This window comes from Pelobates fuscus, chromosome 3, assembly GCF_036172605.1.
Source record: "Pelobates fuscus isolate aPelFus1 chromosome 3, aPelFus1.pri, whole genome shotgun sequence".
Taxonomy (NCBI): Eukaryota; Metazoa; Chordata; class Amphibia; order Anura; family Pelobatidae; genus Pelobates; species Pelobates fuscus.
In genome coordinates, this window is record NC_086319.1 from 317,126,076 (window position 1) to 317,151,202 (window position 25,127).

The following is a 25,127-nucleotide window of genomic DNA, read 5'->3' on the forward strand; positions in this document are numbered from 1 at the left end:
TGGTTGTATAGGGAGAGGTATTAGCAGTAGAAAAAGGGAAGTGCTCATGCCATTGTACAGAACACTGGTGAGACCTCACTTGGAGTATTGTACGCAGTACTGGAGACCGTATCTTCAGAAGGATATTGATACCTTAGAGAGAGTTCAAAGAAGGGCTACTAAATCGGTTCATGGATTGCAGGATAAAACTAACCAGGAAAGGTTAAAGGATCTTAACATGTATAGCTTGGAGGAAAGACGAGACAGGGGGGATATGATAGAAACATTTAAATACATAAAGGGAATCAACACAGTAAAGGAGGAGACTATATTTAAACTAAGAAAAACTACCACAACAAGAGGACATAGTCTTAAATTAGAGGGACAAAGGTTTAAAAATAACATCAGGAAGTATTACTTTACTGAGAGGGTAGTGGATGCATGGAATAGCCTTCCAGCTGAAGTGGTAGAGGTTAACACAGTAAAGGAGTTTAAGCATGCGTGGGATAGGCATAAGGCTATCCTAACTATAAGATAAGGCCAGGGACTAATGAAAGTATTTAGAAAACTGGGCAGACTAGATGGGCCGAATGGTTCTTATCTGCCGTCACATTCTATGTTTCTATGAAATAGACAAAATGAGAGATAGCAAATATGGGAGACCAATGGTAATGGTGGAAACTGGTTCTAATATTGCCAGAAGTAATCATATGGCCAAAGATAACAAGGTACTTGTGCTGTATGTTACAAGGTAAATAGAAGACTACTATGGCCCAAAGGAGAGTATAAATAGTGACCGCAGGCTAATACCTCAGCTATTCTAAGGAAAGCAACAGCTTACTAGCACAGGACAGGAAATTAATACCTGCAATAGAGCATAATTCCTCAGTTGCTGTGCTAAGCCAGCAACTTACCAATAACAAAGTTATCCAACTACGTCCCTTGCGTGTAGTTGCCGTACCTGTGACAATAGAGTCTGCATAATGGAGCTTGAGAGCTGGGAATTGCGGCGCAGAACATCATAGAATCCCTAATAATACAAACAGAACAAAACTAAACAAAGATTTATTTTCCTTATTATGTTGTTTACTAATAAATGAAGGATTCAATGTTTTGCAGTGTTGATTATTTTCTAGGTCGTGGGATCCAGAGTTTGTTAGCACACTGTTTATCACACTGGAATATCCTTAGCATATTAATGCTCTGAAGAAATAAGAGACATGAAAACATACATTACTAACCTCATAAAGCATAAGCCTCACGTCAGCTTGCTGACTTAAACATCTCCTCAGGCTACCCAGAATTTCCAGGCAAAAGGCCTCATTAGCGGCAGAGTTATAGCGTGTATGAACATCAACTAGTACCTGTGAAATATGAAATACAATGAAGAATGGAAGAAAGGATGACTGCATACAGACAGGGTCTGCTATGTTAACGCGGAATATTAAATAGTGAATCACAATAATACCAATAGTAATTACCTGGCTGGCACCGATGGCTTGGCTGCACTGCGAGGACGACAAACTCCCAAGGACCTTAAAATTCTTTAATAGAAGCAGGAATCCAGCAACAGCTGATTTGCGTGCATCTATCTGACTGCCAGCACACAAGAGAAAGTTAAATTGTTACTTTTGCAAAATCTTAAAATAGCTTCAAAAAACTTCAAACAGGTAGTAGAAAAAGAGTGAAGACTAATTAATTCATGGACAGTGTTTGTAGAAAAATTGGATGAGGGGGATCAGCATTCTTACCTTGAAAACATTGCTTTTCTAAGTACGAGAATGAGTGAATCCCTTATAGACATACTGATTTTAAGGAGGGGCTGTGAAAGAATGAATGGTATTCTCAGATCATAGCTTCCGAAACACAACTTCAATAAACATGAAAATGAAAAAGCTGTGCATGAAATTATAGAAAGGCATATGTGATATGCCATACAACATAATGCATTTTTAAACAGCATTAAGAAAGTATTATTTATACAGTCTCTAAAAACCCTTTCACACTTACTTTGCTAAATTAAAGTTAAATGTGACCCCCTATCTTCAGTAAAGTCACAGCCTGCTTTAGCCTGCTTAGGGGAGGTGGGGGGGGTGCGCTTCCTTATTACTTTGTGACCAAGCACAGAACGGAAGACAATACTTATACAGTAGCATTGGATTAGCCAGGAGATCATCAGTATTAGAGTTCCTTCCATATTTCTCATGGCAAGTTTCCAACAAGTTGCATTTTTTTTTTTTAAATATATAACGAAACTACAGTATAAGAATTAGATGAGTGGATAGTGGATATTGACAACGTGTGTGCAGCAATAAATCAGTAACAGATTAGAACTTTGAAATATCCATTGCAATGTCTGAAATCCATACACTTGTTACATTATTACCTGAACAGCTTTCAACAGGCCCTGTACAGTTTTAAGAGGTAGATAGCCCAGGTGATCAAATGCTTCAGTAACTTTAGATGATGAATTCTGAAGAATCAGTGGCGCAGAAACAACAATGTCTGAAAGCAGATCTGTAAATCCACATATCAATGTGTTACTTGCCAAACGAAGTATGCTCTACCAAAACAAAGACTAATGGGGTGCATAGGTTTAATACTGCAGACACTAGACACAAGAAACTTACTACTACCTACAGTCTACTCAAGACCCAGCCTATGAATAGGCATCAGTAGGATATGAAACACATATGCTGCCATCCTACATGGTGTTCCGTAGAAGCAATAATAAGAAAACAAACTCCAATATCTTTGGATATTTGGGGTATATGCTGTATTTAATTGTTGCTGTTAATAACAGACCAGTATACATTTCCTAGGAAAGGTTTAAATTACCAGCAATGGTGTTTGTACTAGATCAGGGTTCCCAACACATGGTATGTGCACCCCCAGGTGTACAAATAAATAAATTGGTAATGGCGGCTCTGCAGGTTCGGATCTGTGTAATAGTGCTTTATAAAAGTGCGAAATTAGAAAAGAATAATTTGAGGGTTAGAATTGCAGAACACGTGAGGAATTGAGAGTTAGAATTGCAGAACGTGTGAGGAATTGAGAGTTAGAATTGCAGAACACGTGAGGAATTGAGTTAGAATTGCAGAACACGTGAGGAATTGAGAGTTAGAATTGCAGAACACGTGAGGAATTGAGAGTTAGAATTGCAAAACACGTGAGGAATTGAGAGTTAGAATTGCAAAACACGTGAGGAATTGAGAGTTAGAATTGCAGAACACGTGAGGAATTGAGAGTTAGAATTGCAGAACACGTGAGGAATTGAGAGTTAGAATTGCAGAACACGTGAGGAATTGAGAGTTAGAATTGCAGAACACGTGAGGAATTGAGAGTTAGAATTGCAAAACATGTGAGGAATTGAGAGTTAGAATTGCAAAACACGTGAGGAATTGAGAGTTAGAATTGCAGAACACGTGAGGAATTGAGAGTTAGAATTGCAGAACACGTGAGGAATTGAGAGTTAGAATTGCAAAACACGTGAGGAATTGAGAGTTAGAATTGCAGAACACGTGAGGAACATTATAAAAGGTGTAGAGACCCACAGCATTCTACATCATTTTAAAATGGTACATAACCAGAATCTGGAAGGTTTATTTTTTTGCTCTATAAAGGAAGTAAAAAGAGACTAGAGAGGAGGAGACTATGTCAAAAAATTAGTCACAGAGGAAATTAAATTCATATTTAATTTTAACACTCTGATCCCATATGGTTTAAATTCAGATTTTGTAATCTGCCATTTTAGTAGAAATTTTATTGCCAAGTTTTTTGTTTTTTTAAATAGTTGTAAAGTAACAACACTTGACCTATTTTTCGATAGAGCATTAATCCACAAGTGGGAACAACTATCCCACGGTGTTTTATCAATTTATGGGCATAACAGTAGGAAAATAGGGTGTTTTGATGTTTTAATATATTAGATTTCCTCCTGTAAAGAAATTTTAGCATATATATTTACAATTGTAAAGAATGTCAATTAGGATGTACTACTAATTAACTTTAATTGACATCTGGTCAGCCACTGTAACATAACCTTTCAATGAATTATTACCCATATATCGTTAAAGCAGGGCCCTTTTCACCCTATTGTTCCGTTTTTTGTAATTGTCTCATTTATTGTTAAATCTCCCCCTTTGATAATATTCTAAAGCACTACGGAATATGCTGGCACTATATAAATATCAATAATAATAATAATATATAGATATAAGTCAAGAAAATTGGTGTTTTATTTGTATTTCTATCCATACTCTATTCACCACATTGGATATTTTAAATTGGTCTTTAGGTTGATTAAGAATGTATTCTACTTTAAGAATCTTTTATTGCATACATATAACATATTGTTCTTGTTTTTATTATGTCTAGGTTCTCTCTTTTACGCTCTTTCTCCGCCCATGTGACATGGACGGGAAGTGAGCGCGATTATGAGCTTGAAGACTGTGGGAAACGGCCGCGAGAGAGGGAGACGTGTGTCTGAATGGTGGAGCGCAACGTTGCATTCCAAGAGTAGCGGCGATGCGTACCAGTGCAGGTGCACGTCACTGTGTTGCATTCCAGAAAAGACGCACAGCGCCGGAAATACGTCACACGTGCACATACCTCACTTCCTTCTACACAGACGAAACAGGAAACTCCTGTTGACGCCAATTAAAGAACCATAGACTTTGATACAGCAACTGAAGAAGCCTCCAGGAGAGGTGAAACGTGTTTTGCTACAGAGAGACTTTGCTTGTTTTTATTTTTTTATTGCACTTTTTGAAAAATAAAGCATCTAATTCACTACAAACGAATTTTGGTGGATTTATAACTACAATCAAAGGAAGCAGTTTCCAGCAAATATAGAAGAGGGAATAGGACCCCATAAATCCTATCCAGCTTACACATTGAGCCTAGTAATTACTGGCTCTTCCTTTGTGAGTGTGCCACTTATGTATCAATAGATCCAATACTTTTTTCCGACTATATTGAACTAGTATTTTGTCTTTCTTTTCATCCCCACTCACCGGGACAAAATGTACCCATTGCATTTATAGCCTTAAGATTTGATGTGAGAAACTCTACCTAGTGTACGTATAATTTATTTTATAATAGTACGACTGGGCCTCTTTTAAACTGCAGATAGCCTGTCACTTTCTCCCAGCTCACTCAGACTCAGACCAAGCCGCGGGGGAGGACAGCGATTCGTGAGGGGGGCCAGACCCGGAGAGCAAGTCCCCAACTCCCACCATCCACAACCAGAAAAAGCCACCCTTCAGCACCTAAAAGGTAAGAAACTGCAGGGTGGCTAAAATTGTGACCTGTATGTGTGTGATTTGGGTGTCTGTATGTGTGTAGCAATGATTGTATCTGTGCATCTGCAAGTGTGTCAGTAGGTCTGTATATGACAATGTTTGTATGTGTCAGTGTGCATATCTGTATATCAGCATGTGTATCAGTGAGCATATCAGTGTGTCGGTGCAACTGCGTGTGTGCCAATGTCTGTATCAGAGTGTGTGTGTGTGTGTGTGTGTGTGTGTATATCTGCATGTGTGTCAGTACATCTGTATGCGTGTTAGTGTGTATCTGTATGTGTCAGTATGTATATCTGCATGCGAGTCAGTGTGTGCATTAGTGTGATTGTGCAACTGTATTTGTTAGTGTTTGCATGTGTGTCAGTATCTGTATGCCTGTACATGTGTCAGTCTATTTTTACTCTACTTATTGGCCCCCAGCAGCACCCCATTTAAGCATGTTTAGGTGAGTGCAGCCAGTCCCTTGTTTTCCCATATATATTTAGGAGTCTAGCCAGCTCCTTGGTTTTGCACCGCCCCCTGTCACAGGTGTCTCATCTCAGGACCCTATTTAAGCCTTGTACTTCAGAGAACTCGAGATGGAAGGATTTCCCCAAGTGAGTAGTTCATTTAGTAGACAGTTGGCAGTGAGAGTAGGACCTGCCAAAGATGGGGTACATTGACGTTTGTGGCAGGCTTATGCAATGTATGATCATATAATGTAACTAAACCCCCATTATTTTTTGCCTAGATTAGGTGTTTTTAATAAAACTAGTCAAATTAGCTGTTTAGTAGATAAGTGAGTGCGCTGGATTTCTATTTTTACTCTACTTATTGGCCCCCAGCAGCACCCCATTTAAGCATGTTTAGGTGAGTGCAGCCAGACCCTTGTTTTCCCATGTGTCAGTGTGTGTATGTATATGTATGTTTGCTAGTGTTTGATAAACATGCAGGCACACTGATATACATGCAGATACACAGACACACACAGATACAGACACAGAGATACAAACATTGTCACACATGCAGACACAGATATAAACACTGACTCATGCAGATACAGATATACTAACATACATGCAGCTACAGTGTGTCTGTATCAGCATGTGTCAGCATGTGTATCTGTATGTGTGTCAGTGATTGTATATGTGTATCTGCATGTATCAGTGTGTGTCTGTATCTGTGTGTTCACATATCTGTGTATGTCTGCATCTGTGTCTGTGAATTTGCATCTGTGTCTGTGTATTTATACATCTGTGTCAGTGCATGTATCTGTACGTGTCAGTGTTTGTATCGGTTTGTCTGTGCATCTGTAGTGTGTCAGTTTTTGTATCTGTATCTGCATGATTGTCTGTGTGTGCGTATATGTATGTGCAATATACATATATTACACATACATATACTTACTTGGGGCAGAAGAGAAGCAGGAGGAGCCTGTGAAAGAGAAACAAAATGGGAGATTGGTCAGAGGGAAACATCCACATTTGAAATAACAGCAACTATATTAATGACAAACATTTCACTGTTAGGAGGGGTACAATTTATGGAAATTGGCTGCCAAGGGGTACTCAAGTGAAAAAAGGTTGGGAACCACTGAACTAGACAATCTGCTGATGGTAACAGAAGGGTGAGTTATGAAACCTCAACGTTTCTCTTGTGGTGCTTTAATAGACTTCTGTCATACATAAAACTTTTTATTAGGTGGCACAATGCTTAAGCTGGTTCACTGGTTTAAAACCTTATTTGGAGTGGTCACAAGAGTACATTCGTCTCCACCTGGACTCCACTACAAGAAGGCTGAAAATCTAATCGATCCCCTATATGTTTGTTTGTTATATACAAGCATTCAGTGGGTGTCAACATGGTCTAGGTCAACACTGCAATTTATGTGACACAAAGTTACTTGTAATAAGTATACTACAGTAATCTTAAAAGGTCAGCAATCCCTTACTATAAAGAGTCTTTCATCTGAAATTGTACACAGAATAAGAAATTCTGTACAGGTGTTCTATTACTTTATGTTGAAGTATACCATTTGCATTAAACACAGTTAATTAAAATCCGTTTAAAATATAATTATAATTATTGTATTATTTATATAGCGCCACCAAATTCCGTAGCACTGTACAATGAGTGGACTAACCAGAAAAATGCACGCACAGGAAGAGAGGGATTTAGGGCCTGCTCAACAAGCTTACATGCTAGAGGGAGTGGGGTATAGTGACATAAAGGATATAAGTAGGGGTAATGAAATAGGTTGCTAGAAAAGTATTCACTGGTAACTTATTTTTGACCGTTGCGGGAGAGGAGTCATGGAGGGGGGGAGCGGGGGAATGAAAATCTGCTAACAGATGAAATTATATGCTTTCCTGAAGAAGTGTGATTTCAACATTTTTTTGAATGAGTGGAGACTAGGTGAAAGTCTAACGGAAAAGGGAAGGGAGTTCCACAGACAAGGTGCAGCCCCGGAGAAGTTTTGGAGGCGAGCATCAGATGTGGGAGTACGGACAATGGATAGATGTAGATCTTCGGCAGGGCGCAGGGGCCTCAATGGGACATACTTGTGTAGTAGGAAGGACAGGTAGGTTGGAGCAGCATTATGTAGGGACTTGTAAGCAAGCAACAGAATCTTAAATTGAGCCCTATATCCAACAGGAAGCCAATGTAGGGACTGACAGAGGGGGAGGCGTGGGAGATGCAAGCGGACAGGAAAAGGAGTCTTGCTGCCGCATTCATTATAGATTGTGTGGTATAATTTGGGAACACTCAAGACAACTAAGAAGTAGTCAAGGCAAGAAAGAACAATGGCATGGACCAGCACCGTAGCTGCGTCTGGTGTTAAATAGTGGCAGATCCGAGCTATGTTTTTGAGATGGAAGCTGCAGGATTTGGTGATCGACTGGACATGAGGGGTGAAAAGTCGGAGTCAAAGAGAACACCTAAGCAGCGAGCCAGCAAGGTAGAGGTGATGGTGGCTCCGCTGAATTGGAGGGAGACAGACATGGGAGTAGCAACACTTGGTGGAGGAAAGACCAGAAGTTCTGTTTTGGACAAGTTGAGTTTAAGGAAGTGAGCAGCCATCCAGTTGGAAACGTGAAGAAGCAGTCAGACCCGAGTCAAAATGGTCAAAGAGAGATCAGGAGAGGACAGGTAGATTTGCGTGTCATTTGCATATAAATGATAATGGAAGCCAAAAGGAGCTGATGAGTTTACTAAGGGAGGAAATATAGATGGAGAACAGTAAGGGACCAAGGACAGAACCTTGGGGAACGCCAACAGAGAGAGGTTGGGGAGAAGAGCCAGAGCCAGAGAAAGAAACACTGTAAAAGCACTGGGAGAGGTAGGAGGAGCACCAGGAGAGAGCAGTATCTCGTAGACCGGGTTTATGAAGAATGAAAAGAAGCTGTTGATGATCAACAGTGTCAAAGGCAGCAGAACGATCAAGGAGAATTAGGATAGAGTAATGGCCGCGAGATTTAGCAACGATTAAATAGTCGGATACTTTGGTAACAGCTGTTTCAGCAGAGTGACGAGCGCGGAATCCAGACTGAAGCGGGTCAAGCAGAGAGTTGTATTTGAGGAAGTCTGTCAATCTCGCATACACAACTCTCTCAAGGATCTTGGAGACAAACGGCAGTAGCGAGATAGGGTGGTAGTTGTACGGGGAATTAGGGTCAAGGTTAAGCTTTTTCAGAATCGGGGTTACGGTTGCATGTTTGAAGGGTAGAGAAAATGTGCCAGAGGAGAGGGAGAGATTCAAAATTTTAGTGAGAGGCAGAGCAAGAGAAGGAGACAAAGTGCGGATGAGATTATTATTATTTTATTATTTATATAGAGCCATCAGATTCCGTAGCACTGTACAAAGGGGATACGAGGGAATAGGATCGAGGGAACAGGTGGTGAGGCGGAGGAACAAAGCAGAGTAGAACAGTAGAGTGAGTGGGGTTGGGTGATGTATTGGAAGGGGGGGGAGAGAGGTTAGAGATCTCTTTCCTGATTGTAGAAATCTTTTCAGTGAAGTGAGTTGCAAAGTTTGAGGCGGCCAGGGTGGTAGGAGGGGGAGCAACAGGGCGAGGAGGGGGAGCAACAGGGCGAGGAGGGCATTAACCCCTTAAGGACACATGACATGTGTGACATGTCATGATTCCCTTTTATTCCAGAAGTTTGGTCCTTAAGGGGTTAAAAGTGTGAAATAGGCATTTGGGTTGATGGGACAGTGTACTTAGGAGGTTGTTGAAGTAATTTATTTTTGCAGAGGAAAAAGCCAGAGTGAAGGAGCGCAGCATAAATTTATAGTGGAGGAAGTCAGGTGCACAGTGAGACTTTCTCCAACAGCATTCAGCATTTCTGGAACATTTTTTGAGATATCTGGTCAGCTTGGTGTGCCAGAGTTGTAATTGGGAATGCCTGCTGCATTTAAATTTAATCTATACTGTGCTAGCAAATGAATGAAGCTCATTTTTATTTTAGCATGTAGTTTCTAGTTTATACTTCTGCTATGGCAGCATTTGAATTTAAGCTACAGATTCGGCACACTCACACAACACACATGTAGCTTGTGATATGGCATGAGACCTTGTTTAGTTTAACTGAACCAAGTGCATTCAAGAAAAGCTTTGTGCAGGGGAAGGGAACATCAGGTAAATATCAAACAACCATATTAATTCTCTTCTAGTGAGGAGAAAAAAACATTTCTCTCCTTTTTATTCCTTACCTTGAAAATATATTATATTAATAACCTTGTGCTAACTTCATAGATTGGGTTAGCACAAATATAGTCAATAATATATTGATTCACAGAAGCAACCTTGTCACAAACACCTTCATTTGTGAATGACATGAATATTAAAGATATCAAAGAATGAAGAATGTAAAACTAGGTTACCTATAAAGTGACCAATGGGAGTAGCTGCTTTGGTAACGACTCGATTCAAGACTTGCTCCAAAATTTCACTTCTTATTGGCTCATGGACCTGACAAAAAATATAGAACAATTAATATAAGTCATGAGGGTTAGTGAGTCAATGATTATAAACTTTGTTTAGCTGCAAATTTCCACAACTTTTTAGAGAGTAAAAATTAAAGAGTTTCAAATCTAAATTGTTGCAAACAAGAAGCCCATAAGTGCTTATAGCATAAACTCTCTTACTCTGGTAAGGGAATTATAGAATATTACAACACTTACTGCGTGCCAAGAAGAAACAATACAGCCTTGTAATTTATGTAAATAAACCCTTACTTTAAAAAGTCATAGCTAGTAGAGTGTCCTCCTTAAAATTAATAAAAAAAAAAAAAAAAAAAGAGTTGCTCTTTAAACACTTCACCTTGAAAGTCTCCAGTAAGATCTTTGATCCTAGTTGGCATGCTTGCTGTGTGGGTGATTTTAAAGGAACTGCAATAGTTTCTGTCAATTTTGCCCCTGCAATCCCCTTTGGTCCACATGAATCCATCAAAAGAAAACCAAGTTCTAAAAGACCCTGAGTAACATGATCCCATCCGTAACCACTGAAAAGATAAATCAACACAATTATAAATTAAATGTTACTTGACACATGCATTTACAAATGCAGATACTTCTCAAACAATTCCATTACTTCCATGGTACAGTAAAGCTATACAATTCCTTAGTGCTGCCTGTTTTGCCAACAAGAATAACCACCCACCAAAGGTGCCGAGACCAGCAGCCAAAATAAAATTACCATAGTGAGCTAAGAGAATGCTTCTCACAGAGTAGCAGTGAATCAAATGTTTCTTTATGAACATATTCCCTGCTGTCAATCAGGGTGCAACTTCAAAACCTGCACTTTTATAAAATAATACAAAACGGGGGCACTGTTAACCCCTTAAGTACTTCAGAATTTTAAATAGTTGCAAAATAAGCAAAAATATCTTAAAAGGTCTATATAGTAAATGAGTTAAAAGGTTACTGCTGCTTTATCTTGTTATTTTAATACAATTAAATTGTCAGGAATTAAAACTTCTCTTCTGATTATTTGAAAAAAAATAAACAATGAACATGTGCATTTTGACAATGATTAACCTCATTTTCATCTATCAAAAAAAAATATGTTTTGAGCTGGGTGTATCTTTACCTGTTTTTCACGGTTTCCAGAAATGTTGAAGACACACCGTTTGGCTGAGGAACCAAATCCTGTAGAAACTTTGACCCTTGCTGAACTTGCTGATCTTTATACGCTTTCAAAACAGTTGTTTTTAGAAAATCAAACACCTGAAATTTACCATAAAAAACAAAACATTTCACGATATGGCTTAATACAGATGTTTTAAAAATGGCATAATCCAAGGCCTGAAGTTCCACTACAGAACAAGGAAAAGTCAGATTGCACTGAAAAGTACCTGATCCTCAAATCTATGAATTCTTGACACAGACAGCAACAAAGCAGCACTGAAAGGGCAAAGGATCTTGCTCGTGTCTCCTTGTTGACCAGCCTGTTACAAAACAACCATGTACTGTGAGGTTTGGTGTGTTGGAAAAAGATTTGCTAAAACATTAAACACGTGCAAAACAACAACTATTCACAAACTAAAAATATTAGTGACCATTTCATAAGAAACATGATATTTCAAATACTCTAGGTGGCTTGTTATGGCCTGTTATGGAAATATAAAATCAAGATGTGGTATCTATGGATTTTAAAAGAGCTAATATAAGATAATGCTGCAGTACATATGCAATATAGGGTCATTAACATCTGTTTTCAGTCACAGAAAAAAATTAATTTGTGATATTTGTTTAATCTAGATAGGTCCATGAATGAGCTTTATGTTAGAATTTGCACAATAGCACGCAGGAAGCTCTATGTTAGACTATATATGGCACTGGAACCTAGGAAGCTTTATAGTTAAAATAGATATGCACTGGTGCTGAAGCAGGTTTTTGTTAGAATAAGTGCAGAAATGCTCAGGAAAGCTTTTTGCTTTGCTATGTGGTGTGGAGGAGGCTGTTTGTTGCTATATATATACACATGGCTATGTATCTAAATCGAAAGGTACCTGTAGGGCGTATAAGGAAGTATAAGGACAGCAGCATTGGATAATATTTTAAATCGACTGTACTATAAAAGAATGGAAAATCCATGTAACTATAACTAAATTAGGGTGGGGGGGGTGTTCCAAATTGCCTATTTTGCCCTAAATTTTACAATTTGGTTTCCAATTCATGGTTCAGTGAATAGACCATATATCATTATGGTCATCAGAAAAGGAATATTGCTCCCAAGTGCAGTCCAGATGCTCGTGGTTGCATTTAAAGGAGGAAAGGCATAAATATTACACACTGAGAATACCAGTGTGCACAAAGGAAATTTCCATTCTCATGCTGGATTCTCATATCTGAAAATATAACATTTTGCATTATACCTTTAAATATTTTACTAGCTCTCTGCCCAATTCTTGATCCAGCTTGATAGCAAAGACAATGTGTAAAATGATGGTGCCCTCCACATGGCGCAGTTGATCTGGTGGGATTGTTGCTTCTTCCAAATCTAAGCATCTGAAAAGAGTTCAGTGAAATAATTGTACAGATTACATTTTTTATACTAACCAATAATTAGAACCCCAATATAAATGTAGCACTTTTAAAACAGAAAATAACATTCTATATTCACACATACAAAAAGGCTGGTATGTATGTGAGAACTCACAACCTTCTGCAGAGGCACTGATCATTACACTTATAGTGTCAAAGATCACCACAAATTGCCTACTTGAAACTTATGTTGCAACTGCAACTGAATTTTAGAAAGCACACACTGGTACAATATAACAATAGAACAATTAAATTAAATTAGAATATCAGGTTTTATTCTTTGTCGCTTATTCCAACCTTGTAAGTAAGAGTTATTACTTTCAGATTTCACCTGTTCATAAAATGTAGCTAAATACTGAACAGTGTGACATGTAAATGATACTTCCCTGTTTTTATAATAGGCACACTATTACAAGATTTACAAGAGGTTTCTGTAGCATTGTACACGTGTCATTTGAAAACAGTAGGAGAGATAATATTCATCTGACTCCAGTGGCAATTAATACAGGTAGCATAACATACTGTGCATTCTTCTGCTCCTCTGCTTGCTTCTGATCCAAGTCGTTGAAACATGTGACTATTCCTTCCAATATATTTTTTTTGCATCCCTGTAGGTTAAACCGAAAATAGTTAGCAGGACAGGCAAAGTGAAGTAATACGACCTTTCAATAAATTGACAATTCTCTCCACAATCTTCTGTGTAAAGGATGGACAACAGTGAACCATGTATTATGGGAAAATAACACCATAGAGGGTTTTCTAAAGACATTATAATAGGCACAAGTCTGAAAGTTGTGTGGTTTAATAATGTCTCATTAGAGCGGTCATTAGTTTTATATCGAGAGGTGTACCTGCCAAAAATGGGGTACTCTGAAAATAGGGGCAAGCTTACAGTAAACTCCCATTATAATTACTCAAGTCTGTCGCTTTGAAAAATCAAGTATTTCTGAAAGGACCCAGAACTTCCTATACATCCACACATAGATAATATTTGCACACACGTTTGGTCCGAGGTTAACGGAAGCACTGGAGGAGCCGATACATTGGTCTGAGGTCTGTGGGCAGAAGGCAGACATGCTCAAGTTGAGCGCACTTCGGTTAGCTCAGGGGAGCGTACGAGAGGAGGAAGGAAATCTCCATGGCTATTTTATTAACAAACAGGCAGATTTTCCATAACTTAATTCTAAAACTGAAATCTGCATTTTTCTCATTGAAATCAGCACTTTTATAAACTGGATTAACATGGGATCCTGTAGTTCTTTATGGGTGTGGAGTGGTCCAATAATCCTTGACTGCAGCACCGGGACTTTTACCCACGTGCTACAATTTTCAGAATCCTTACAGTGACGAGTGATGGCGTAGTTTTTAAAAAATATATACTGGTTTGATGAGAAGGAGCTCATATAAAAATTATGTAGTATGTTAAGAAACCTCAATCAACATTTACTCTTTAGTAATTTTCCACCTAAATGGTTCCCTTTTGAAGTTCTCTTTGAGTGCTTTATTTTTTACGTCCTGAATGGAATGGTCACTACCCATTTCTGCTAGTCCAATAAAAATTGTATTAAAAGAAACTTCTATACTTCATTACTAAGTAGCTATACTAATGGACTAATGGCAATAAAAATATCATGGCTATGAAGACACATACACTATATATTGATATTTATATATATAAAAATCTCTCCACCCACCCCTTACCTTGGCTGAAAGCAGAAGCAGTTGGTAAACCAATGGAGGCATTTCCTGAAGGTCTAACTTGGACAGCATTCTTAGTACTTTTTCCACAACAAACTGCAGTTCTTCTGTGCTCAGTGGAACATCACTGAAAAATAAATTAATATTAAATAAAAATACTGTATATTCATAGATGTAAAAAAAATAGATAAACTTCATATCTTGCAATACCTTTTTTATTGGACTAACAGAATTTTTTTTAATGACAAGCTTTCGGGAGAACCTCCCTTTCTCAAGTCTAAAGCATTTCTGAGCAAGACGACACATAGAATTTAATAAATTCAACAGGCATTATGCACTGTGGCATATATGTATTGTGGCAGCGATAGGGTTAATAGTGGGATCAAGAAGTGAGAAAGTTTGGTTAGGAGGTAATCAGTTGCTGGGCAGAATTTGCCAAGTAGCAAAGCGGATATTGGCAACGGCTCTGTTGTTGGGAGATTGGGTGCAGGCCACAAGCTGCAAAATGGCAGGAGGCTTGGAAAATATATAAGCGGAGTACGAGCCAAACTTCTGTCAGCTTGTTCACTGGATCTGAAGAACAGTGTGGACAGACCACTGTCCCAACCATGTCGGGTGTTTTTGTAAGTAATGTTGGAACTAAAGTCATTCTCAGGTTGGATGGATTTGGTGGTAAATTATATAAAAAGGCAGTCAGGTCATCAAGAACTGGAAGTCAATTTGGTGATGTTTACTCAAATACATACTATTGCCTAGCATTCATAATAAAGAAATGGTTCCATGCATGCAATCTATTTACTGTGGACAGGTAAATTTTTACTTTGTGCAGGGTGTTCGCAAAGATTACCACATATCTGGGAAAATGCTTTCTTTTGAGTTAATGAATAGCAAAGGAAACTAGACCTAAAAGTTTGACACACATGCTGTAGGTCCTTGTCAAGCCTATATGATATGTTTACAAGCTATCAACAAAATGGGTTTAAACCCAGCAGGGTTAGAGAAATATAAAACATACTGGCATATGTTTTATATTTCTCTGTGTGGGGGATGTAATGTGTGCTTTGTGGATGCAGTGTTGGTGTGTTAAGTGCAATCAGTGTGTGTGTGCATCAGTAATGCAGTGTGTGTTTACTGCATGCAGTGTGTATAGTGGATGCAGTGTGTGTATAACATTGTGGTGAGGGATAGGCTGTGATCTGGGGAGGTTAGAAGAGAAGCTTTATTAATTTAAAAAATTACAGTTATAAAATATTTTATTTTTATTGTTTTATGATTTATTTAATTATTATGTTAGTTCTCCCTTCCTCTGGCCACGGAGGGAGGCACTGTATTCCCTAATGGTCCGGTGGTACTGTGAAACTACAGCTTGCACCTCTGCCAGTTGCAAGCAGGTATCGCGAGTCGCAGCATTGCCGAAGGCTTAACTCGCGAGTGGAGAGGACCCAGTGGAAGGATCCCTCTCCAACTACAGAGGCATACAATGGTCTGGAGAGGTAAATCTTTAATCTCCCTTACCGGTTCTGATTGCGGATGTGTATACAGCAATATTCACTTGATGTACACAGAATATAGGCTGCATTCGGCATATTTGATGCAGGGAGTTTTTTAACACCAAATTTAGGGGTAAAAAACTGCCTCCTATATTCTCAAAAAATATGGTAACTGGGGCGGGGCTTGGATGCCATCCTGGAAGGTCAGAGAAAGATTGAGCTCCTGCCAAAACTCGATTTAAAAGTGTTTTAAATGGGGCAAATACCCCAACACAGAATCTTCACACTGAAAATCTTATCCTGTATTGCCAAAGTGACCTAGTAGTTGACTATAAACCCACCATTTTTGCCAACCGGCAGCTGCGGCCTATATTGTACTGCGGCCTGCTGCTGCCTTGGCGGGAGAAGCAGCCGGTCTCCACATCTGGGGTGACAAAGGCTTTTATACGTGTGGATAGTGTGAGCCTTGTACCCAATCCACCCCCCCCTTTAGGCCGGTGGGGGTTATCCCAGCCTCCAGCAATCAAGCACTCACCTCTGTACCGCTCCTGGGCGACACTAGTGAAGGACCAACACAGGTCAGTCTGACCATCACAGGCATAGGCTGAGAGAACTGTTTTCACCCGGTATGAGAACATTCAGGCTATTCGCTTCAATTAAATTTTCTCCTTTCTTGATTTGAATTGGATTCTAATTTCAATTTGCATTTTATGTGTCCCCTCACTGGCAACCAACATAGAGGTTAGAAATGTAAACCCAATCTTGGCATAGCTTGGTGGTCTTAATTTCTCATACAAGGGCATTGTTCATATGCATGTACTCCTGGGCATAGGGCCATTAATCTAATTCGGTTTATGCAACCAGTGCTTAATCTCAAATTTCACCCTGTTAATCTTCTTAAATCCAGCAGTAGCACTGTGTGTATAATTAACATAAAATTGGCACAATAAGCTCTATTGTTTTGTTCACCTCACCTATGACATGTCTATAACGATTTATCTTGCTTAACAATATGTATGGCAATCATGTACCATCCATGCACACCCTAAATAATTTGAAAAAAATAAAATAAAATACGGTAACTATGCACCCTATTTAACAATGTCCTGATTTCAGCCTTCAACCAAACTATTTCCCCACTGGCAATTAAAGCAGCCAGTGCAAAAATAATTAAAACCCCTAAACGGTGTGAGGGTTATTTGTTAAGTAAATGTCCATTGGGTGGGGTTAATATAAAATACAGTGGGAAGACCAAATGTCCTCCCCCTGGCCCTCACTCACTGGCGGTGGGGGGGCCCGAATTATAATATTCAGCTGGGAGGGCGTAATAAAGGTAGGGGGAGTGGACATGACAATAGTATGCCCCTCTATTGTTTAATTAATTAGGCCCACCACAAAGAGTGTCATGTCCACTTTCAGCCACCTCCTCCCCTCCGGGTGGCTACGACTTCTCAATCCCCTCGCCTCCTCGGATTTTTAAATCAGATTTGGCTTTAGTATGAGAATGGCCATTGCGGAATTCTGTCATTTTCATCAGATTTTGTCCATCCAGATGAAAATCAGGTTTTTAGTAAATAACCCCGTAAATGTAAAAGAGATTGCACATAGATGGCGTTCTCATTTATCCTTGTCAAGATGCAAAAAAAGAAACAAACACAAAAACATAAAATCACCACTACAGGTACTCATCAGTTCTCTTCCTGAATTATAAATCCTTGGTAAACTTCCAAGAACAAACATAGGTCGACTGCAATACAATATACCAAAAACAAAAAGCAGCTTTCAAAACATACATACCGGAACATACAAGTAAGGTGAATTACACACTGTGGGTCCCACCTACAAAAAGTGAAATACAATTATTGGTAGTTTGTTATACATTTTAGCACATATAAAAATTGTAAAATAAAGATCATAAAGAAGTGTAAGAAAAAGTAAAAGCCATAGCATATTTTTACTGTTAAATTTAACTAACACCACCTACCTACTAGAACATAGGCTGTTTATAAGCTGCTTTTTATATTCATTTCCAGTAAGTTCACCTGAAAAAGTAGAGAATTAATAGATTACAATACATGGGAGTCAAATTATTTATATTGCAATATAGAACACTCACTCGTAAAATAAAATTACATTGTAATTAATATGTTAGAAATACAACTGTCTGGTGAAACAAAGAGATTTACTGTTTAGTAGATATACTCCTGATGGTTTAGTTATGCATTTTCTTATCCATAGACTTCTCAGTGCAGCTCAATGAAAAGTGTTTTCTAGATAGGTACTTTGAGCAATTGTCTGCCTCTTGAATATAGCACCACTGAGCTAAACAATTGGGAAGTAATAGGACTAAATAGAAGACATGTGCAATTCGTGGAATTTCCGAACCGCCAAAGCAAACCGCCGAACTTTGGAAGTGTTTCAGATTTTGGAAAAAAGTATCAAAACAAGAGAAGGAGGGAAAATTACGTGAATGATGACAGGGGTAGAGGTAGGGTTAGAGGTAGGGAAGAGCCGAAGTCCCGAGCCAAATTTTTTGCACATCCCTACTAAATAGGTTAATTTATAAAAGTGCCAATTTCTACTGAAATCTGCACTTTTGAAAAAAAAAATATTTTATTTTATCAAGACACATTTTTCACATATAAGAACGTCAACAAGCTGAAGTGCTCTAGGGAACTGGAGTTTAACTATAAAGGTTTACTCCAAGTTCTATGACTGCTTCAGTGAATTAAAGTGGCCGTGGAGCTTAGAGTCTGTTGTAGGTGTAGCTTTCACTTGAAAACACTGCGTACACAGCACTTAACTGCTTTGGAGTGTCTCCACCTGCAGTGTCACTGAGGTGCTATTATACAGCTCTGCAAAAGCCAGGCACACGTCACCTGGCAGGATAGAGGTCTGGCTGCCCAACAGGGACCCAGGTAAGAGGCCAAAAACTGTTGCAAAAGGGTATGAGGCGTTACCATTACTTTACAATTAATTACAGACAGATAATTTACCTTTTCCATATGATAGACTTTCCTTTGAAGATAGAGCTGTGAGCACAGTAGGAAAAAAATCTAGAGATTTTCCATTCGAAAAATTACCGCCTTTCACAGCATCAACAAACAAATTAGCCAGTTCTATTAGGGAAGCTCCTGGTAACTGATGCACCTGAAAAAGGAAAAGCATAAAAATGCAACAAAATATCCTAAAGGTCATCTAGCCACTACAGCTTCCTGTAGCAGTTCGATATTTTATCTAGAGTCACTGGCAATGCCCCACAGTTTAATGTGAAGCTATTTAAGAACATATGAAAATAAACCAGGGATCTACCCATCACCTTCTTTCCTCAGCAATGATTGTGCAGCATTAACACTTTCCTATTTTATCCAAACAAAACACCACAAATTGTCTGGGAGCGCTCGGATGGCAGCTGCCACAATTTTACTGAAATAACTGTTGCTGGGAACCTTAACTCCAACTAATCTCAGACAGAATTAGGACATGTATGAGTAACAAATCTCACTAAAACGAACACTCCACGCATATAAAACACTTCAGCTTGGAGCATGTCACATAGAAAACGTCTGCTTCAGTTAACTCCAGTGAGCCAACAGAAGCGACAGATGGGCTATATGCTGGCGTACATCTGCCTTTCCCCTTCTCAATGAGCTATATTACGCCTCATTGGGAATCACTGGAACACTGCAATTGTGATGTTCAGCACAGACCATAGAGGAGTTTTGAGAACTGTAGTCGCATGCATGAAGTTTGTCGCAATCCATCAATGATTCTCTTGTCATAGAGAATCACTGAATGCAGTGACTTTCCAAGACGGTACTGCTCACATGCATGGGACGTCATATGGGTTACAGTCCCGGCTCTCCTATCCAGAGGGCTTAAGGCGTGCTTGAAGTTTGCTTCCAAGCCTTTTAACTATTAAAATAAAATGTTTTGGGGACAAAGACAAGGGGGAATCGACTGTTGGCAGTGTAACAAGTTCAATTAGACTAAGTTTTTATAGTAAGTACTGTGTCCCTCTTTAAATAAATTCTGTGTGAGCTGAAATTGATGGCATTAAGTCCAATATATACTATAGCACCAGAGTGAGAGAGTACATTTTGTAAAAGTGATGCAAATAAAAAAGCATGACAAAGTTCGATCTAAAGAGTTCATCAATGGCCACAGAAATCAATAGAATCGCCCCACTGATTCAAATCGTTGATTGCTCTACTTTTCTATTAGAGCCACTTTTATAAATGATATCTTGCAATACAGACACACATTTGAACACCAGTAGACCTTTCCTGGATATTTTAGTTTAAAGCACACCTCCAGCATTAATAATCCCACAATCTCAGAAGCAACTTCTGGTTGCAAATCTCCGGACTCCACAAGTTGTATGCAGTGTTTGTAAACCACAAGTCTCCGGTGAACAGCTACATCCTGAGAACATGGGGACCCTGAAAAGCAAACAGATGTTGTCCACAAATACATTTCCAGTACACCAGCTGCCCATACAGTAAACAAACACTACACGAAAAAAAAAAAACTGATTAGTACACCTGCGATGAGAATCAATCTGAAGGCCAAGAAAGAAAAGTCTAACTTAGTGAAAATAGTTTTTGTATGTGTGTTTTTGTGGGATGGGGAGGGGGGGGGGGGGGGGGGATTTACTTTTCACCCTTAAGGACGGAGGCAATGGTCTAACTTTGGAACCAAAAGAAAACTTAGAATGTGTGCTGTGTGCTTGTTCCACTGTAATTTAATGGTACAAATATGTATTCCAGACATAGTTTTAAATTAACAGTTTAGGCACCCATCCCTACTTTTCTTACTTTGAAAAGATGATTTTACTCACCTTTATTCCAGCGCGGTCGCAGTCTCGACGCTGCTGGCCCCGTCCCACCTCGTTCGCTGAGATCAACAAATTTGACAATCTCAGCCAATTCAATGCTTTCCCACAGGAAATTATTGGGAGGCTATTGCGCATGGGGAGCAAAACACTACACTGCGCCAGTCAGCACCTCCTCATACAGAAGCATTGAATTAATGCATCTCTATAGGGAAAGTTCAGCGTCTCCATGCAGAGGGTGGAGATGCTGACCGGCAGTACTGCACTCTGTGCAGTACTGACCCAGGAAGCAACTTTAGTGGCTGTCTGAGTGACTGCCAGCAGAAGTGTTAGAAGGCAGTTATGTAAACACATAACACATTGAAATAGATTTGCATAATAGATCGTTAAATGCAACATATGTTTAGAAACAAAATTAATTTTGGTAATTAACACTAAACCTATAGCAATCCTACATTATCCCTTACTCAGCATTACCCTACACCAACTTGAACCCTAAACTAACTCAGAGGAATTCCCTCTGCTGACATAAGTACTGACATCAGCGAAGCGATTTTCCAGCTCGCACCGTACAGGGCGCTCTTTGATTCCCCTCTCATGCTGCAGCTGCTGCATGCTGTCCCTGCTGATCACTATCGATTGATACTTGGGACTCCCCGGTGCAAGTGGGGGCTTAATCCTGTTCGCATCAGAACTACAGGATGTTCCATGCTGTTCTAACGGCGTTAAAATACACTATTTTTTCTACGGCGTGGAATGTCCTAATGTGGATAGCAAATTAAGGAAATTAAACAAGCTATTTCTTAATTGGTGTACATTTACCTTTAAAAATGCCGCGCAATAGCGTCCCAGCCTCTTTTCCTTTAACTGCATGTTTTGTGATTATATTAACAAGCTGGGGAAAAAAGGATACATGTTAACAAAAATCAAATAAAAATATATATATATATATATATATATATATATATATATATATATATATATATATATATATATATATAAAAAAAGTATGCATCTTGGCACTCACCCTTTCCAAAACAAAAAATTGGTTAGTGTAAATGCCTAGGTGCTATCCCACGTTGTAATATATAAATAAATGAAAAAGAGATGCACTCACAGGTCTTGATAGATAAAAAAAAAAATCGGTATTTTATTCTCCAAACAGGGTACACATTGTCCGATCTGACAATGTGTACCCTGTTTGGAGAATAAAATACAGATTTTTTATCTATCAAGACCTGTGAGTGCATCTCTTTTTCATTTATTTATATATATATATATATATATATATATATATATATATATATATATATATATTTGTATAGGTTTTATATAGAAGATTTTTTTTTAAAAAATGCATTTTCATTGATCACTTCATTCATGAGTTTCAGGTGCAATAATTTTTCAGTAAGTCCATAATGTTTCCAATGTATCCCCTAATGATTTGCATATATGGCAAAGATAAAAATAAATAAATTAGGACCCTTACCCCCCAAAAAATGGTTGGATGTAAACATCTTTATATAATACAGAATTGAAAAATAACAACCTGTCTGTGATTACAGTGGAGTGGGAGAATGTTTATAAACCAGCAATGTTTATATAAAGTTTGCAATTCAGTTCCAATTCCCTGCAAGACAGTGTTTCGTGAATAAACCTCACAGCATAGTTCAAACCGCAAATCGTTATGTGTGTAGTAATGACAGAATACAATCAATTGAGTTAAAACAAGGTTGGCAAGGCCAGCCACCTTACTTTCAACATTCAGTTGATACATTTCTTGACAGACTGGTTTTGGAAGCATAAAAGAGAGGTTTGCGCTAGGAACTTCCACCTTTTCACCACGGAGCCGATGGAAAAAATAAATTAAATGATCACTAGAGCACAACACAGCGTTAGAACACGGATCTTGGGTGTCACACCTGCACTGGGTAAGTGATTACTCTGTAATAATTTATGCCTTACATAAACAATTCACTCACTTGTATGCACATCTTGACAAAGACCTCTTGGGTCGAAACGTTGATCTCTTTAACCACATATAAAACTCGTTGAAAAAAAATCTCTCTTCATCTACTTGCACATACATATATATATATATATATATATATATATATATATATATATAAAATGTCATTCTAAGTGTATTTTGATATAAATATATTACTATCAAAATACAGTTAGAATAAAATTACATATTTAATTATTTTTAATTTTTATATTTTATTTATTTTTATTTACTTATTTCTATATTTTATAATTTGCATATATATATATATATATATATATATATATATACACACACATACACACACACTTGTGTAATTTAATTAAAAGTGTATTTTTATATTAATATAGGTATATATTATTGTACAAATACACTTAGTTTGACAATATATATATATATATATATATATATTTACTTATTTTTACATAGATTGCTTTATTAAAACTTTTTTTTTAATCTTTTTTTTACCAGCAGGGGGACTTCCTGTCAGTTCAGGCAGATTAACAGACGCCTATTGCGGCCATGTGACCGCTCTGTTAGAGCTATCACATGGCCGCAGGGGCCTAATTCGCAGAGGTCTAATTCCCCCAGACCGGGAGCAACGCCGATCGCCAGCGGGGGGAACAGCAGCGATCGGGTAGGTAAATATTTCCGTTATGACGGTTCAGGACTGCAGGGTTAATACTAGGGGGACCTGGCACCCAGACCACTTTATTGAGCTGAAGTAGTCCTTTAATGGCTGTCAAGCTGATAGCTACCAAAGGGACTTCCTCCTTAAGACTGTTGAAAATTAAAGGTTTTCATTTTCGGCTTTACCATGGGTATTCTGTCCTAACGCTGGAATAAAGGTAAATTTAACTGCTACTATTACAGTATTCCAATAATATAAACCACCAGTGTTAAAATAGACATATTTATTTTAATGCCAGAGATCCTTTAAAGGACCACTCTAGGCACCCAGACCACTTCAGCTTAATGAAGTGGTCTGGGTGCCAGGTCCAGCTAGCTTTTACCCTTTTTTTTTTATAAACATAGCAGTTTCAGAGAAACTGCTATGTTTATACTGAGGGTTAAGCCAGCCTCCAGAGCCTCTAGTGGCTGTCTCATTGACAGCCGCTAGAGGCGCTTGCGTGCTTCTCACTGTGAAAATCACAGTGAGAGCACGCAAGCGTCCATAGGAAAGCATTATGAATGCTTTCCTATGCGACCGGCTGAATGCGAGCGCGGCTCCTGCCGCGCATGCGCATTCAGCTGATGACGTCGCGAGGAGAAGAGGAGGAGGAGGAAAGCTCCCCGCCCGGCGCCGGAGAAAGAGGTAAGTTTAACCCCTTCCTCCCCCCAGAGCCCGGCGGGAGTGGGTCCCTGAGGGTGGGGGCACCCTCAGGGCACTCTAGTGCCAGGAAAACGAGTATGTTTTCCTGGCACTAGAGTGGTCCTTTAAGGTTCTGTGTCTGCGCTAGGCAATATTGGCAAAACAGCAGCTGTCACTGGAGCGATTCTTTCAAACCCAAACTTTATTGATTTGTCTGTCATATTCACAGTTTCATATTTAGGATTTGCTGTCACCCTGTAAGTCAGGTATACAGTGCACTCAGGCTCTTTCAATTTCTTATGTTGCAGCCTCATGCTAAAATTGTTTAAAATTAAAAACTTTTGTCACATCAATTTGCACTCAGTACCCTACAATGACAAAAGAAAAAGCAGATTTGACACCACTGTAAATATATTAAACAGAAAACAAATTAAATATCACATTGACATAATTACTCAGACCCTTAACACAGTACTTGGACTTGAGGCCATAATTGCTGCCAAAGGTGCTTCAACTTTTTTGGCATGATGCGACAAGCTTTCCAAACATGGTTTAGATAGTTTCTACCATTCATCTCTGCAGGTTCTCTGAAGCTCTGTCAGGCATTGTGTGGACTATCAGTGGACAGCAATTTTCAGGTCTCTCCAAAAATGTCAGATTGAGTCCAGGCTCTGGATGGACCACTCAATGACGTTCACAGAGTTGTCCCTAAGCCAGCCTTGTGATGTCTTGGCTGTTTGCTTAGGGTCATCGTCTTGTTGCAAGGTGAAAGGTCCTGAGCGCTCTGGACAAGATTTGCATTAAGTAGATCTCTGCATTTTGCAGCGTTCAGCTTTCCCTCAACCCTGACAAGTCTCCTAATGCCTGATACTGAAAACCTCAGCCAAAGCATGATGCTACCAACACCATGCTTCACTGTTGGGATTGTATTGCACAGGTAATTAACGGTGCCTGGTTTCCTCCAGACATATTTTG

At 38.8% G+C, this 25,127-nt stretch overlaps 1 protein-coding gene across 1 annotated transcript in view; it reads right to left on the reverse strand.

The window, feature by feature from the left end:
* Nucleotides 1-25,127, reverse strand: part of FANCI (FA complementation group I) — a 52,038-nt gene that overhangs the window by 24,899 nt on the left and 2,012 nt on the right. The window contains exons 3-19 of the mRNA XM_063448895.1: nt 21,655-21,727; nt 20,310-20,440; nt 18,995-19,148; nt 17,983-18,040; nt 17,796-17,837; nt 14,512-14,635; nt 13,333-13,418; nt 12,642-12,774; nt 11,619-11,711; nt 11,354-11,490; nt 10,586-10,766; nt 10,147-10,234; nt 2,366-2,496; nt 1,731-1,801; nt 1,461-1,575; nt 1,221-1,343; nt 941-1,009 (exon numbers count right to left, since the gene is read on the reverse strand). Coding sequence (XP_063304965.1) covers nt 941-1,009; nt 1,221-1,343; nt 1,461-1,575; nt 1,731-1,801; nt 2,366-2,496; nt 10,147-10,234; nt 10,586-10,766; nt 11,354-11,490; nt 11,619-11,711; nt 12,642-12,774; nt 13,333-13,418; nt 14,512-14,635; nt 17,796-17,837; nt 17,983-18,040; nt 18,995-19,148; nt 20,310-20,440; nt 21,655-21,727 — 1,809 coding nt within the window. The remainder of the gene's footprint in view (nt 1-940; nt 1,010-1,220; nt 1,344-1,460; nt 1,576-1,730; nt 1,802-2,365; nt 2,497-10,146; nt 10,235-10,585; nt 10,767-11,353; nt 11,491-11,618; nt 11,712-12,641; nt 12,775-13,332; nt 13,419-14,511; nt 14,636-17,795; nt 17,838-17,982; nt 18,041-18,994; nt 19,149-20,309; nt 20,441-21,654; nt 21,728-25,127) is intronic.